Source organism: Capra hircus, chromosome 25, assembly GCF_001704415.2.
Source record: "Capra hircus breed San Clemente chromosome 25, ASM170441v1, whole genome shotgun sequence".
Taxonomy (NCBI): Eukaryota; Metazoa; Chordata; class Mammalia; order Artiodactyla; family Bovidae; genus Capra; species Capra hircus.
In genome coordinates, this window is record NC_030832.1 from 24,905,618 (window position 1) to 24,920,930 (window position 15,313).

Here is a 15,313-nt window from a genome sequence, read left to right on the forward strand (position 1 = left end):
GGCTGGAGCAGAGTGAGCCAGGGTAAGGGAGAACCACCGGGGAAGGAGGGGAGAGGTAGGCAGGGGCCAGCTTTTATTTGTGTGGGTGGTGAGAAGCCACCTGAGGATTTTAGGCATGGAGGTGACAGGGAATTTTTAAAGGTCCCCCTGGATGCAGTCTGAGAGTCTTAGAGACCCCCTTTTTTTCAGCAGAAGTTTCTATTCCAGCAAATACTTGGCAGAGAACTGAGTCCATGCCTCCATATTAGCCCTGGAGGGTGGTCATGTTCATAGCCTGAAGAGGTAGGTAGGAGAATAAATATCTGGTGAACTCCTATACATACTTCAAAACCCACTGTTTCTGCTCACTGGCAGTTAAAAAGCCAGAGCATTTTCCCCTAACTTTATACCAACAGCCTTCCTGGAAGGCCACCCAAAGCAGGGGGTAATGTTCATTTGGCTCTTATCTTGGCCCTGAGTACAAGCACTTATTAGGTATGCATCGGATATTGGACAGAAAGAGGGCAAAAGGGAGACCTGAAATGCTTAGCTTCCTTCCTCTAGGACAGTGATACAGTTGATGGAATTGACAAGGATGTATTTAGGTTCCGTCCAGGAAAGGATGACCCAAATTTCCAAAGTTAAAAGCTACTGCTCTCAAATGGGGCTTCCTCAGTGGTTCAGTGATAAAGAATCTACCTGCCAATGCAGGAGACATGGGTTTGATTCCTGGGTCAGGAAGATTCCCTGGAAGAGGGCATGGCAACCCACTCCAGTATTCTGGCCTGGAAAATCCCATGGACAGAGGAGCCTGGCGGGCTACAGTCCACGGGTCGCAGAGTCGGACACAACTGAAGCGCCTGATCACGTATGCATGCATGCTCTTAAGTGAGGTGGTGAGTTCCTGGTCCCCTGGAGGCATGCAAGTCAAGCCTGGACACAGTCCATCAGGGCTGCTTCAGGGAAGGAATATCTTCCCTGGGAAAGGAGCAGTTGGGCCAAGTAACCCCCCAGCCCCACCTCAAATCCTTCCAAGCCCCAAGATTCTGGGCTTGGGCCCTGACCCTGAGCCCTGAGCCCTGCTGGCTTCCAGCCATAACTGGCTGCTCTGTCTTTGAAGGCAAGATACATTTGAAGAACTGGAGGATGAAGTCACCTCCTGCAGCCTCCTCCAGTCCACCCACAATGCCACCCATGCGGAGTACACGTGCCACATGAAAGTGTTCTCCCTCGTGGCTGATGACTTCTTCAATGTAAGCATGACAGACCCATCCGGCAACTACTCCAAGGAGTGTGGCAGCTTTATGGTGGCTGCGAGCAGTGAGTATCCCTCAGACCCCAGAGTTTAGCAGAATGCACAGTCGCTGAGCTGGCCCCCCAGGCCCACCCTCTCCTTAGAGTTCTTTTTGCTATAGTGTGATGGGTTGATCAGTAGGTTTGAGTCTTAACCAAAGAGAGGCAGCAGGGTTACGGAAACGAGTTGGACTGGGACCCAGGACCTTGGCCTTCAGTTCTGGTTCAGCCCCTGCCTGTCTGTGACCTTGGACTGCTTCCCTATTTATAGAGTTGAACCCTGACTCTTAGGGATTCTGTTCCCATGATGGGGGACATTGGGTCCCAAGAGAAAATCCTCGCTGAGTTTTCTCCCATTCATTGGCTCCGTGAGGCCCAGCATCTCCCTCCAGGCTGGGGGTAGGTGGGAGTCCACAGGCAGAAGGGGCCGAATTGGTGGAAGCAGTTGTCTCTCTGGGTCCAGAACCAGGTTGGGTCCAGGTGTGTCCGAAGTGGGATTTCCAGAGAGAGGGGGTGAGAGTCCCATGCCCAGAGGCATGCAAACACAGACTGCTGAGAGAGTCCTGTCTTGCTTGGGAAGGCCCAGCCTCCGCGGGCCCTGGATCCCCAAGGGTGGGGCGGGGGGTGAGAAGGTGTCTGTCATTCACACCCTGGGGGTCCAGGTTTGGATCATTTCACTGTGGGTGTCACACCACACAAGGTGTGAATGAAGCTTCACACACACCCAGACACACCCAGAGTCTCTCTCACATACACACATTCATAAATACACCCTCGAACACATGCATGGGTGTCCCACCCACCCTCAGCCTATCCAGCCTGGACACCTGCCCACATGCTTGCTCCTACACAGGCACACGTGCCCGCATGCTCTCTCAGCCACGCAGATCCAAGCGTGGCTAGTTCACAGAGCAGGGGTGCCCCCTTGCCCCTCTGAGAGAGCTGGGCAGACAGCAAGCCTGCCCCTGCCCCTGCAGAGCAGAGGGACTGCCCCGCTGCCCTCCGCCTCACAGTGGGGCTCCAAGTCACTTTTCCGTCTGGCCCTGCCTTCCCCTCCCTGCCAGGGTCTGAAGCCAGGCCTGTACCCAGATTTGGCAGGGGGCGGTGTTCTCCCCCACCCCCAGGCCCGTTTCTTCTCCTGGGCCCTGGGCCCCTGTCCTTGACCCCACCCCATCCCTGATCCCCGACTCTGGTCCACACCACCCAGCCCAGGACATACCAGAAAGTGGAAAACCAGGCCTCCATTGGCCTGGGGAAAACAGGAGAGGGCCTAGAAGCATTTCCAGTCCCAGGAGACAATGAAACTCCCCCTGCCCCCCACCACGTCCTGAACACGTGCCTTCCCCCATCACAGTCGTCTGCAGCTTCAGAGTTGCTGTCTGAAATCCCTGGCGGGGATGCGCGTTGGTTTCACAAGCATCTCTTGAGGGCCTACTGTGCACCAGCTCTGTCCTAGGAACTGTGGACATGGCATTGACTGGAGAACAAATCCTGTGTCCCAAGGAGCTAAGATTCCCCGAGACAGGGGCAGGTGACAAGCAGGATCACAGAGCCCTAGAGGGCGTGGTGTGGCGACTCAGATCTCTGCTCCTGCACTTTCCAGAAAATGTCCAGGAGATGACAGCATTCACATCACATCCCCAGGGCCCCTTCGGGCATCAAATTACTTCTGCAGAGCAGCCCAGCAGGCACTCAGAGGTGGTAACTTCCATCATTAGCATAATTTGTGCTAATTAATTAGCATGATGCTAATTACAGTCTCTTGACTTCTCAAGGAAGCTAGAGTTAAAAGAACATGATGCCATCATTTAGAACAGACATGGAGAACATCTGGGTCTCATTGTTTTTTTCCCCCTGGCTGCTGCCGGTCTGCATTCTTGCCCCCTTGAGGGGTAGCATCCCCCTTGAGACTAGGAGGGCTTGGTCTCTGAATCTGTGTCATCCATCTCTGTCCCCTGCCCAATTGGGTTGAGTTTGCAACCCAATCTCATCTAAATCTCCCATTTCTCAGATGAGTAAACTAAGGCCCAGAGATGGGGTGCTTCACCCCAAGTCATTCAGGGTCACTAGTCTTCATCTCATCAAGAATGGATCAGGCATAAGGGAATTTATTCCCATCACCACATCCTTCTCAGCTGCTGCAAAATCTCATCCCATTTTTCTCTTTCTGGCTTTTTCCTGTAAGTCAAGCCATCTCCCCCTTTCAACGTGACCGTGAACTTCTCCAGAAATTATAACATCTCCTGGAGTTCCAGTTCCAGTTCCAGTCCCAGGGACCTTGTCTACGCCCTGAAGGACAAACTTCAGTATGAGCTGCGGTACAGGAAGGTTGGAGAACCCTGGGCTCGGGTGAGGCCCTCAGAGGACTGGGCTGGAGGGGCCGGGGGCGGGAGGGACAGGATGTGCAGAGCATCCAGGCAGGAGGAGGGGCAGCCACAGGTGAGCCTGCAATCACCGTCCAGAGTGGAAACCAAGGACTCGCCAGGGATGGAGGCGCTCCCTGGTACCCTCTCACTCCATGCTGCCCTCGTCTCATTTTTCCCCGGGGTAGGAGGCCCTTTAAAATCCCTTCCTCCCTGTCCCTGTGTCCTCTTCTATCAGTGTGCCAGACAGGAAGGGATCAGCACCATCCCTGGTTCTATCTCAAGTCTAGGTCTGTCACAGTAGGAGAAGTTTCAGAAACGAGGCAGCCTGGAACTGTCCCATTACACTTAGAATGGCCACTGTTGGAGACTTCCAGAAGCATCGATAACCAAGGAAGTCCAGAGGGACCGTTGTTTCAAATGTGAAGGCTTCTGAAGGTGTTCTTGTTTAGAGTGTTGAAGAGTTCCAGAATGGCCTGATGTTTAGAACAGTCACACAGCTGAAGAGTTCTAGAACTATCCATCCTTTAGAATGGTCCCAGTTGAAGACTTTCATAAATGCCATTGTTCAGACTATCCCCAATGGAAGACTTCCGGAGGCATCAGTTGCTAAGATGCCTGTAGTTACCGATGCCCAGAAATGCCCACTATGGAAAATACCCGCTGTTGAAGAACTACAGAGGTGTCCAAGGTCTGGAATGCTGCCAGTTAAATATTCCCAGGAACGGCCACTGCTGCTCCTGGGACATTTCCACGCCCGGCCAGGAAGGGTGCCCTGCCAGGACTGTGAGTGGATGAGCTTGGATCAGAGAGAACAGAACAGAGCACTATATCTTAAGGAGGCCAGGGCTCTGTGCTGCTCAGGCTGGAGTGTCCAGAGCTCAGACTGGGGCTTGATTCTTGTGGAGAGGGCGGAGACTTTGTGGGACAGACTCCGCCCCTTTCGTGGCAGCTGGTGAAGGATGGTTCTGCTGGGGGGTGGGAGGGCTGGACTAGGGGTTCACGGCTTGGTGCATCCTTTCCCTGTGCCAACAGAGTCCAGGGAGAAAGCTGATCTCAGAGGATTCCAGAAGCGTCCTTCTCCTCCCCTTGGAGTTCCACAGCGGCTCAAACTACGAGCTGCAGGTGCGGGCAGGGCCCCAGCCCGGCTCCGCTTTCCAGGGCACCTGGAGCGAATGGAGTGAGCCAGTCGTCTTTCACACCCAGCCGGAAGGTAGATGTGAAACAGGGATGGGTGGATGGATAGACACCACTCCTTGTACCAGATCGTGTTCTAGGGCAGCCACCCCGAGCCTGGCTGGAGGGTACCCATTGAGTCCTGTGCCCGCTCGTTGCCACTCTGTAGCATTCCTAGGGCCCCTGCTTGTCAAGCCCTGCATTAGGTGCTAGGCACATCTCCCGGCAGGGCATTTGATCCCTCTAATACATCTGTGAAGTGGGAATTATTATGCCCATTTTGCAGATAAGAGAAGGGAGGCTCCAAGAGATTAAAATCACTTGCCTGGGGTAGGGGTTGAACCCAGGTCCATGCCACTATGAGGTAGCAGCAGCCTTCCCACCCTCTTCCCCTCCAGCCTGCACCCAGTGCCCCACCCACACCCGCGTGGCCTCCAGTAAAGGCCAGTCAATGTCATCCAGTGTTTGCTTCCTTCCCAGAGAGAAAGGGAGACCTGTATCTTCACCTGGTTCCCATCCTGCTCATCCTGGTCTGCCTCATCTTTGTCTTCTTGGGCCTGAAGGTCCCTTGGAGGTGAGGCCAGGGCACAGGGAGGCAGGGAGGGATTCAGCATGGGCCAGGATATAGGGGGCACCTCCAGGAGCTGGAGTGCCCAGGGCCTCCACTCCCCGACTCCTCCCCGCAGCCCTGTGGAATTGAGGGTGGAGGAGGAGTCAGGGCTCAGAGCGGGGCAGCATTGGCTCGGCACAGAGTAGGCAGTCCAGCCCTTTAACACTGTGCACCGTAGGAGACTCGCTGCCCCATTTTACAGATGTGAAAATTGAGGCCTAGGGCAGAGGGGCAGAAGGGAGGGGCCCGAGTTGTATCTTGGAGACGCTGAGTCTCCCACAGGACACATTTGGGGTGCAGCTGAGCAGGAGGTCCTGCTGCCCTCTGGGGGGTGCAGGGGGACTCACCTCGTCTCTGCCTTCTCAGGCCGTGGGAAAAGGTGTGGCTGCAGGTGTCCAGCCCAAAGCCCTTCTTCCAGCCCCTGTACGTGGGCCACAGCGGAGACTTCAAGGTGAGCACACCCACCCTGTGATGAGCTCCTTGGAGCCTCTCGCCTTCTGGGAGCTTGCGTCTCCCCTCACACCTGGACCCCCAGCCCCACCCTGCAGGTCAGGGGCACCCAGATCCCCACCCAGCCCAGAGCCAGACTTCGTTTTCTGCATCCACAAAGTGCAGGAAGGGGTTCCCATGGAGCAGGGTTGGCATGAGTGTTAAACCAGATCCTGCAGCGTTTCTCAGGCCAAGGAATCAGACTGGGGCAGAGTGTGAGCTAGGTGGTCCCTTGAGCCTCAGACTGGCCTCCCAGTCCTTTTGTAGAAACCCTTGCTCTGGAGGTGGGGAGGGAGCAGCTTCTGGGAAGGAAATGGCCCCACCTGCAAAATACATGGGGCCCCCACCCCCTCTGCCAGCACCCATGGGTTCTCTGTGCCCATTTACTGCCACCCACCCCCCGGAGGCGGCAGCCACCACAGAGAGGATGTGGTGATGGCGGGCGGGGCGGACAAACTGCTCCAGCCCAGCCTGAAAGTCAGGAGGTGCGACCTGCCGGCTGCCTGGCCATCATGGAGCGCCGTCTCGCCTCCGCCCTTTCACCCGCGTAACAGCCCCTGTGAGTGGGTGGCTGGGTGTTCCATTGTTCCAGGGGAGACACGAGGAGACCAGAGGCTGAGGCTCAGAGACAGGCAGGGGCGAGGCCTAGGTTCCATCACGTCCAACCAACCTTTCCTCTTTCCTCTGCACTTTCCCTGAAGCTCAACTCTTACGTCTATTCTGTGCTTGTTTACCAGGACTCATCTAGCCCTCGCTGGTGCACTGGGCGCTCTGCTAGGAGCTCCACAGATGCTATTCAGTGTATCATTTAATCCCCACAAGCACTCTGTGGAGTGGCTCAAGGCCACACAGCTGAGAAGTGGCTTCAGATCAGGGGTGATGGGCCTCAGCAGGGTTCTGAGATGAGCTTTCTGACCAAGAAGCTCAAAACTGGGAGATTTTGGTTCCCAGGGATGTTCTCTGCTGACTGGTTGGAGACCCCGTGTCATGAAGGGAACCCCTGGCAGGCAAGGGCAGGGAGACCCTTAAAGCTTAAGGATGGCTGCCCCGCAGTTCATCTTTGCCCTACAGCCCTTATCAGGAGATGCAGTTTTGATCTCTGGGTCAGGGAGATCCCCTGGAGTAGGAAATGGCAACCCACTCCAGGATTCTGGCCTGGGAAATCCCATGGACAGAGGAGCCTGGTGGGCTACAGTCTGTGGGGTTGCAAAGAGTCGGGCACGACTGAGCAACTGAACCACCGCCACCACCTTATCCTTTACGAGTGGCTGGTCCTTGATTCATTCCACTCATTCATTTACTTAATATACATTTTTGGGGCGCCTACTGTCTGCCAGACACTGTGTGAGCCTCTGGGGGACACAGCTGTGACCCAAGAAGCTAGGAGCTTTTGCCTGGCCACATGTCCACCCTAGTAAGGACATAAACAGGAGAAGCAAGGTTTTGAGAAATCTCCCCAAGGAAGATAAAACAGGAGGCCTGGTGGGGGCCCTGCCACTCAGTCCTCAGGCCCTCCTGCCCTTTGGTCCCCACTACTCGGGAGTCTCGACCCCACACCCACACAGACCCCAGGCCGCCGAGCAGCGGATCGTCTGTGCCTGCAGGCTGCCGAGAGCCATGGCTCCTTGCTACAGGTGGGGAAACTGAGGCCCAGGGATGCAGGGACAGTGGAGGGGACCATCTCTGGACAGGGCCACAGCCGAGTACTCATCTCCCCCACCCCCATCTCTCTATATTCTGAAGTCTTCCTTTCTGTCTCTCTTACCATCTGTCTTGTCTCTGTGTCTGTTTATGCGTAAACAGCTCACCCCCTTACCCCTGTCCGTGGGCCTCCCAGATGGCCCTAGTGGTAAAGAATCTACCTGCCAATGCGGAGGACACAAGAGTTGCAGTTTCAATCCCTGGGTCAGAAAGACCCCTGGAGGAGGAAACGGCAACGCACTCCAGTATTCTTGCCTGGAGAGCCCATGGACAGAGGAGCCTGGTGGGCTACGGTCCATGTGGTAGCAGAGTTGGACACGATTCAGTGACCGAGCACCTTGTCCCTGCTCCCATCCATGACTCTCCCTCCTTGCCTCTCTTGCAGAAATGGGTGGGCACACCCTTCACTGCCTCCAGCCTGGAGCTGAGACCCTGGAGCCCCGGGGTGCACTTGGCCCTGGAGATGTGCAGCCCGTGCCCACCGCAGGGTGCAGCCAAGGGGCTGGTGCCCACGGAGCTGCCGGAACCCACAGAACTGGTGGAAGCTGACGGGGCGCCTGAGCCGGGCTCCTGGGGCCCAGTGCCCTCCACTGCAGGCAGCTTGGGCAGCTCGGTTTACAGCCAGGAGAAGGACCGGCTATACGGCCTGGTGTCCATCGACACGGTGACCGTGGTGGATGCAGAGGGGCTGTGTGACTGGCCCTGCACCTGTGGGGATGATGGCTACCCTGCCCTGAACCTGGACACTGGCCTGGAGCCTGGCCCGGGCACAGAGGACCCGCTCCTGAGCACGGGGGCCACAATCCTGTCTTGTGGCTGCGTCTCAGCCGGTGGCCCCGTGAGGCCGGGCAGCCTCCTTGACCGGCTAAGGCTGTCCCATGAGGATGAGGCAGATTGGACACCCGGGCCGTCGGACAGTGAGGCAGGCTCACCTCCGGTCGGCCTGGACATGAACACGTTTGACAGCGGCTTCGCGGACTCTGATTGTGGCAGCCCCGTGGAGAGTGACTTCAGCAGCCCCAGGGACGAGGAACCCCCCAGGAGCTACCTCCGACAGTGGGTGGTCACGGCCCCTTCACCTACGCCACCGGGATCCCAGGCCAGCTAGTGATGCTCCCGAGCCACAAGCCGCGGACAGGGTCCCCGGGGGCTATGGAGTGAAGGGGCCTGCAGCTCTGGTCTCCCCGACAGGACGCCTGAGCCTGGTGCTCACACTGTGCATCTGGGGTTCAGGGGCCACTGGCGTGGCTGTGTGCACGCGTGTGTGTGGCCCATGTGCCTGGGTGGACATGGAGCACCCCCGTGGTGATGCCATGTATGTGTCTGTGCCAATGTGAGTTCCCCGTATGCATGAATGTGAGCGGCACGTGCCTCTGTGCACGCGAGGACAGCCTCCCTCCTTCCCAGGCACGTGAGGGTGGCCCTCAGGACATGTGCCAAGAGGCCAGTCATGCGCTGGGACCAGGGCCCTCCCTGCCTGGGACAGGCCACAAGCCCAGCACCCACCACCCCCCACCCCAGGTCCTGCCTCTGGGAGCTGCACAAGGTCCACACTCTTCCTCATCACGTCGCAGGGGGCAGGAAAGGGGACCAAGTAAGTCCATCGTGACCCTGGGGGTGGGAAGACTGGGGAGGGTGGGTGATGAATGTAGCTCTGAATCCTGACTCTGACACCTCCTGGCTGCGCCATCTTCGGCGAGTCGCTTCCCCTCTCTGGGCTGGAGTTTCCTGTCTGGACCATGTGGGTGGCCTGACCTACCCTGTGGAGAAATCAGAGAGGTCGCCCACATACAGTGTGCAGCCCAGAGCCTCAATAAACATCAGCTTCCTTCCTTCTGCGGCCAGGACCACGGTCTGTGCTGGAGGTTGGGTGGGGCTGAGAAACCAGACACGACGCAGGTACCTGCGGGCTGTCCCGCCCTGCAGAGGGGCACCTGGGGGATTCTGGGCTGAAAACCAGCTTTGTTTCTTAGAATCAGCCCCTCAGCAACCAAGATTTTGTTTTTGGGCGCCTGCTGCGCGTTTGTTGTTCCCATTATGTGCCCAAGAGATATTTATTGAGTACACACAGGTGCTGGGATGCTGGGAGAGGACCCTCCTCTGGGCACTCACGGTGGGGGAGGGACACTGGGCTAGGCAGTAAGGACATGGTGGTCCTGGTCCCTGGCATCTTATCTGTTCATCCTGGGGAATTAGAGGGAGTCAAGTTCTTGACAGTTTGTCAGAGAGCCTGCTGAAATGTGAAATTAAGATGCTAAGAAAATACTTCTTTGTGACATTTTGAAGGCAACTTACTGAACGTCAGCTTTTCACAGGAGCTGGAAATCGGTGCTGCATGTTGCAAACAATTCTTACTTTAAAAAAGGAAAAAAGATCCCAGGAAAATCAGAATGGACCTCTCCGTAGTGGGGCATAATGTGCAGAAGTATTCCCATCCCCTTCTCTAGAGCCCGATAAAAATAAAAATCAAAAAGAAAGGAAAAGAGATCATTTTTCTCCTAAGGGTGCTCACCTTTAGAGGCAGGCTTTAGAGGCCACTGAACAGGGTTAAAATAGCGGAGTCTGTTTCAGCCACCAGCTCTCGGAGCCCTGAGGGACTCTCTGCCCCTGGCCTGTGGTCCTTCCCAAAAGTCAGGCTGCAGGGCATCACCTGAAGCTCTGGGCTGTCTCTGCTTTTGGATGAGGCTGACCTGTCAGTCCTGCCGATGGCTCCTCTGACTTCCAAGTTGCTGAGAGAACACCAGATGCCTTGGTTCTGAAAATTCTAGAACACTGACGGTCTTAACAGTGGGACTGGGATCAGGATGTGCGAGGTGCAGATGGGAGCACAGGTGTGAAACCACAGCTCCTGCAGGTGTGAGCAGCCCTCCCCACCCCCGCCGTCACCCTGGAGACGCTTGGGCCAAGGTGTGCTGTGGTTTTCACACCTTCAGGGAGACCACGGGCTCCAGGCGCTCATGAGCCCCTGGCTCTCCGGGGAAGCAGCTCAGCTCTCCAGCACCCAGAGCTCTGGGCCCAGGTGTAGGGGGAGGGGACACCTGCAACCCCCGCTGATGGCAGGCCAGGGTGGGGGAGGGGCACGGGTCTCTGGCCTGGGCCAGACAGGACTCCTCACCGACACTCGGTCTTTGAAGGGGACCCAGCTCATAAAAGTCAGTGCAGAAGGGAGACAGGAAGGAGCTGGCCCACCTGGGGGGCTGGAGTACCAGGAGGGGGGTGGGTGGATGACCGATGGACGAGTGGGTGCATTAGTGGGCGGACGGAAGCATAGAAGGATGGTCAAGGCTGGAAGGAAGAACGGTTGGATGGATGGATGGAGATAAACAGTTGCTAGAGACAAGGATGAAATGCCAAACACAAGCTCCAGGAAGGCAGCAACTTCACCTCTTGTGTTCGCTGCTTCACTCCCGATCAGGCACATAGGGAGCCCTCCTCAGTAAAGCCTGATTTGCAGCGTTTGCTTATTTCCACGGTGTAAACATTTCACCACAGTCAATATCAAGCCAGCAACTTGACGGCTTCAAACACGGGATTGGAAGAGATGTTTATAATCGACACTCCTGGCTGGTAGGAGGCAACCCCAGCACTTGGATGGGAGATCAGAGCAGGCAGCAGGAAGGCCCTGGGGGTCTTCAGGGAGGAGGTGGCATTTGTTGGGCTCTGGAAAATGAATAGGAGCTGTAAGGGACACCAGCTACTCAGGCAGAGGGAAGAGCTTGAGCAAAGGCCTGGAGGTGTGGCTGAGCCCTAAACATGGGGTGGGGGGGGGGGGCTCGGAGGTCCCCGTCACCCAGCGTCCAGGCCACACAGTTACTAACAACCCTGTCTTTGGAGGCAGGAGGGTGCCACCCACTGCTCCTGGCCCAGCCCTTTTCCATCTGCAGGCTCCCAGGGGCGGGATATCCATTCAACAAATGAAGTGAAGGTGCAGAAGGGACCGGTGACTTGTCTGCGGTCACACCCTGAATTAAAGGTCAGAGTCAGAGCTTGAACTCTGGGCTCCTGACCTCAAGTCCAAACTCTCCTCATCTTGCTCTGCTGGAGGGCACCTGGGTCAGGAGGGAAGAAACAGCCATGGGTGCCCGAGCTTGTGTCAGCACCACTGGGGGGCTGACCCCAGCTCTGGGAATGGCTACGTGACCCGGCCCCCCCCGACCCCTAGTGAACATCTGAGCTCGTCTGAGATGAGGCCAACACACGGGAAAGCAGGGCTGGGAAGCGGACTCATATTCCCAATAATACCTCTTAAGCTCTTGGATCCAGCCATGCCTGAAACTACACTCCCCTTGGGCTTTTGCGGTACATCTCTGGGGGCAAAAGACGTGAGCATCCTCTTTTTAAAAACTGATGGCCCCAGAAAATAAATTTTAGATTCTGCAATTTGAGGGGGGATGTCTCTCAGCATCATGCTGGCCACCCACCCAAGGCAAACCCCATCTCTGGAAAGGGGCCTAAGTGGAGAGGGCTTTGAGCCTGGACGGCCTGAGTTGGGAAACTAGGAGATCCAATTACTAGCTTTCAACCCGCAGAAATCATTTCACTTCCTTATGTCTGTTTTTTCATACATGGAATGGGTATATTGATCAGGACCAGGAATCAATACGTGTGAAGTATGGATAGCGGTGTCCAGCACATTGGAAGTGCTTAGAAAATGTTGTTACTTTATCATCTTTGTGGACAAATTAGCCCCACCCTGACCCCCACTCCCATATGCTTTGGTTGACCTCAACCTTAAACTTGGCTGGACAATGAGCTGCATGTGCGTGCATGTTCGTTCAGTTCTGTCCATGGCATTTTCCAGGCAAGAATACTAGAGCGGGTTGCCATTTCCTTCTCGAGGGGATCTTCTTGATCCAGGGACTGAACCTGCATCTCTTGGGTCTCCTACATTGGCAGGCGGATTCTGGGCCACCTGGGAAGCCCAAACAACAAGCTATTAATACAGACATCTGGAGACCAGACCAGCCCTCAGCAAACGGAGATGTTGGGTGGCTGCTGCCACCTGCTGGTGAGCACTGGAGCTTGGCTGAGGAGCCAGCTGAAGGCGGTGTGCTCCCTGCGCTGAGGTCCAGGGGCTGCACTCGCATCTGCCTGGCACCGTCAGCTGGCTACACACTTGTCCCAGCAACTCGGTGCGGTGGGAACGTTCACAAGGTGAACCGGTAGGTTCTTTTGGTCACAATGCTGTTAGTTTCAGATGTACAGCAAAATGATTTTTCTCTTTTTTTTGCAGATTATATTTCATATAGCTTATTACAAGACACTGGGTATAATTCCCTGTGCTACAAGGTAATTCTTGGTTCCCTGTTTTATGTATAGGGCTTCCCTGGTGGCTGAGAGGATAAAGCATCTGCCTGCAATGCAGGAGACCCAGGTTCAATCCCTGGGTTGGGAAGATCCCCTGGAGAAGGAAATGGCAACCCACTCCAGTATTCTTGCCTGGAGAATCCCATGGACAGAGGAGCCTGGCGGGCTACAGCCCACAGGGTCACAAGAGTTGTACACAACTGAGCGACACTGTGTGTGTGTGTTTTATGTACAATGGCTTGTCTCTGTTAATCCTAACCTTACAATTTGTCCCTCCCCTTCTCCCTCTCCCCTTTGGTAACCGTGATAGGTTCTTTTTTATTATTTATTTACAGTACGTTCTTTTCCATTTTTTTCTTATAATTTTTTAAATTTAAAATTTGTTTTAAAAATTCTTATTTATTTTTCTTTTTTAGTAGGTTCTTTTTAACACTCAACAAGGGATTAATTCTACTCCTTGGGTGGGTAGGCCTGCATTGGGCACCAGGTGGGGTAGGTGGTGAGACCACACTCAGCAGGGAGATCACATGTGCACACGCACACACACACACACATGCATATAAAAATACGTGTGCACACACATAAAAATACACATACACTTACACTTATATAGCACACACACACACATATAAAAAATACACATACACTTCACACACACACACACGCACACACACGCATATGAAACACATACACTTCACACATACACGCACATAAAAATACACATACACTTCACACACACACGCATATAAAAAATACACGTAAACTTCACACACACACATGCACATGTGGGAAATTCCCTGGCATAAGTGGGTCAAGGACCCAGGGGAAGGGTGGGGAGTCAGGTGAAGCCAGAGGACACTCAGCCCAGGGTTCTGGGTGGCCATGCGCAAAGTGAGGCTGGAATGGGAGGAAGGGGATGTGGGAGGCTGGCAGCTGCCAGACACTGAGCGAGATCTGATTGGGCTCCAGCAGGAAGGGAGGCAGGGCCTGGGAAGGCAGAGGAGAAGATGCTCAGTGGGGAAAACCAGGAAGCAATTTCAATGAAGAGGGAGTAACATCAGGACCTCAGTGCCAGGACTCAACTCACGGCTCTCTATGTGCACACACCGACGTGCAAGGGCACTCCAGGGTGAGCCACAGCTGGAGCTGTGTCAGTACGCAAAATGCCATCACAGGTCTGTGATTTCTCAGGGGTGGGGAGCATAAAAGGTATGTAAATGCAGAGAAAAAGGCCTGGAGAAGAAAGCAGCCTGCAGGTTTAGGTGTTTAAAGAGAATGGATTAGCTGTGGCTTATATAAGCAAAAAGGCATAAACATGAAGGGTGTGGGCTTCCCTGGTGGCTCAGATGGTAAAGAACCCACCTGCAATGTAGGAGACCTGGGTTTGATCGCTGTGTCAGGAAGATCCCCCGATGAAGGGAATGGCACACCACCCCAGTGTGCTTGCCTGGGGAACTCCATGGACAGAGGAACCTGGTGGGCTACCGTCCATGGGGTTGCAGAGTTGGACACAACTGAACGACTAACACCTTATGTAAGTAAAAAGGAGTAAGAATGAAGAGTGTGGAGGGACAAGGAACCCAGAGGACAGACCTTCGGGGGTCTGGGGTGTGCTGTTACTCGGGGTGAACAGGACACGACCCCTCTGGGCTTGGTGCTCCCCCGCTCGCATCCGGTGTTTTACTAGGTAAGTGAAAGTCGCTCAGTCATGTCCAACTCTTTTCGACCCCATGAACTGTCCAGCCCAGAATACTGGAGTGGTTAGCTGTTCCCTTCTCCAGAGGATCTTTCCAACCCAGGGATCAAACCCAGGTCTCCCACATTGCAGGCGGAGTGTTTTACTAGGTAGTCAGCGTTTAAAATCTCTTTTCTCTAAACATGAATTCCTTCTCACCCTGGGCATGCAGATTTTAATTTTCCTTAGTTCCTACCCTGCCTAGTATTAACCAGGCCACTTTATATTACCTGCCTGGCCCTGAAGCCATCTGATCTCATAGCTTCTGGTCTACACTTCTGGTTTTGCAAACCCTGGGTGCAGAGCTTGGCAAGGCAGAGAGCTACCTTGGATGGGGGCTAGCTGAGGGGGTGGATGGACACACGGACAGATTGATGGGATGGGTCGGGGGAGGGAGGGAAGGAAGTCATCCTTGCACAGGATGCCTAGATGTGGGAATGAGGGTCACAGAAACCCCCTCTCTCCACTGGAGAGCTGACTCCTCGCCCAGGTGTCCATCTCCTAGACACGTGCCCAGACTGTCCCTCAATCTGGGGATACAGGGAAGGAAACAGACTTGACTGAGTCCTACTACGTGCTTGTCCCTGGTGTTCTTCAGCTCATCTGGCCCTCCTGTGAGGGGGACAGTCTATCCCCATTTCTCAGGTGAGAAAAACAAGG

At 55.0% G+C, this 15,313-nt stretch overlaps 1 protein-coding gene and 1 non-coding gene across 3 annotated transcripts in view; both read left to right on the forward strand.

Annotated features, from left to right (window-relative positions):
- IL21R (interleukin 21 receptor) overlaps positions 1–9,443 on the forward strand; it is a 36,056-nt gene extending 26,613 nt beyond the window's left edge. For both annotated transcript variants that reach the window (XM_005697627.3, XM_018041047.1), the window contains 6 exons: positions 1,100–1,299; positions 3,458–3,621; positions 4,671–4,848; positions 5,292–5,385; positions 5,788–5,872; positions 7,997–9,443. In XM_005697627.3, coding sequence (XP_005697684.1) covers positions 1,100–1,299; positions 3,458–3,621; positions 4,671–4,848; positions 5,292–5,385; positions 5,788–5,872; positions 7,997–8,719 — 1,444 coding nt within the window. In that variant the 3' untranslated portion in view covers positions 8,720–9,443. The remainder of the gene's footprint in view (positions 1–1,099; positions 1,300–3,457; positions 3,622–4,670; positions 4,849–5,291; positions 5,386–5,787; positions 5,873–7,996) is intronic.
- On the forward strand, positions 12,935–13,006 carry TRNAC-GCA. Its single transcript has one exon. It is a non-coding gene; the product is annotated as a tRNA-Cys (tRNA).